This window comes from Lottia gigantea, assembly GCF_000327385.1.
Source record: "Lottia gigantea unplaced genomic scaffold LOTGIsca_2298, whole genome shotgun sequence".
NCBI classification, from domain to species: domain Eukaryota; kingdom Metazoa; phylum Mollusca; class Gastropoda; family Lottiidae; genus Lottia; species Lottia gigantea.
Window position 1 is genome coordinate 42,290 of NW_008708643.1, and position 1,259 is coordinate 43,548.

At 30.5% G+C, this 1,259-nt stretch overlaps 1 protein-coding gene across 1 annotated transcript in view; it reads right to left on the minus strand.

Annotated features, from left to right (window-relative positions):
- The window catches only part of LOTGIDRAFT_176632 (hypothetical protein), a gene marked incomplete at both ends in the record, with an annotated part of 36,088 nt that extends 34,984 nt beyond the window's left edge, over window positions 1-1,104 (minus strand). The window contains 2 exons of the mRNA XM_009054867.1: window positions 789-885; window positions 962-1,104. Of these exons, the coding sequence (XP_009053115.1) occupies window positions 789-885; window positions 962-1,104 (240 nt within the window). The remainder of the gene's footprint in view (window positions 1-788; window positions 886-961) is intronic.
- Between the last annotated feature and the right edge of the window lie 155 nt (window positions 1,105-1,259).

Below are 1,259 nucleotides of genomic sequence, written 5' to 3' on the forward strand. Positions count from 1 at the left end.
CTCTAAATATAAATAATATCAATAGCTCTAGTTCTCACTGAGATCCTGTAAATATAAATAATATCAATAGCTCTAAATATAAATAATATCAATAGCTCTAGTTCTCACTGAGATCCTGTAAATATAAATAATATCAATAGCTCTAAATATAAATAATATCAATAGCTCTAGTTCTCACTGAGATCCTGTAAATATAAATAATATCAATAGCTCTAGTTCTCACTGAGATCCTGTAAATATAAATAATATCAATAGCTCTAGTTCTCACTGAGATCCTGTAAATATAAATAATATCAATAGCTCTAGTTCTCACTGAGATCCTGTAAAGATAAATAATATCAATAGCTCTAGTCCTCACTGAGATCCTGTAAATATAAATAATATCAATAGCTCTAGTTCTCACTGAGATCCTGTAAATATAAATAATATCAATAGCTCTAGTTCTCACTGAGATCCTGTAAATATAAATAATATCAATAGCTCTAGTTCTCACTGAGATCCTGTAAATATAAATAATATCAATAGCTCTAAATATAAATAATATCAATAGCTCTAGTTCTCACTGAGATCCTGTAAATATAAATAATATCAATAGCTCTAGTTCTCACTGAGATCCTGTAAATATAAATAATATCAATAGCTCTAGTTCTCACTGAGATCCTGTAAATATAAATAATATCAATAGCTCTAGTTCTCACTGAGATCCTGTAAATATAAATAATATCAATAGCTCTAGTTCTCACTGAGATCCTGTAAATATAAATAATATCAATAGCTCTAGTTCTCACTGAGATCCTGTAAAGATAAATAATATCAATAGCTCTAGTTCTCACTGAGATCCTGTAAATATAAATAATATCAATAGCTCTAGTTCTCACTGAGATCCTGTAAAGATAAATAATATCAATAGATCTAGTTCTCATTCACATTTCCAATTGGGAGTATAAATACTGGAATTTACCTATATCTATGGAAATGTGTAACAGGATTTTTCTCAAAGACAAGCTGACAGAATGGAGGATCTTCTGATTGTGTGGTACCACCTGGATCTGGGAGGTCTGATTTCTGGGAGATGACGTGTGGTGGAGACCGAGGGAATGATGCCTGAAAACAAAAAGATATACAAAATCAAACTCAGACTAAAACAACTAGACATTAGTGTGGTTATAGATAGTGTTGAATCCCAGCACCAATCATTCCACAATATGATACATATTGCAATACAAGAGTCACAATATGATACATATTGCAATACAAGA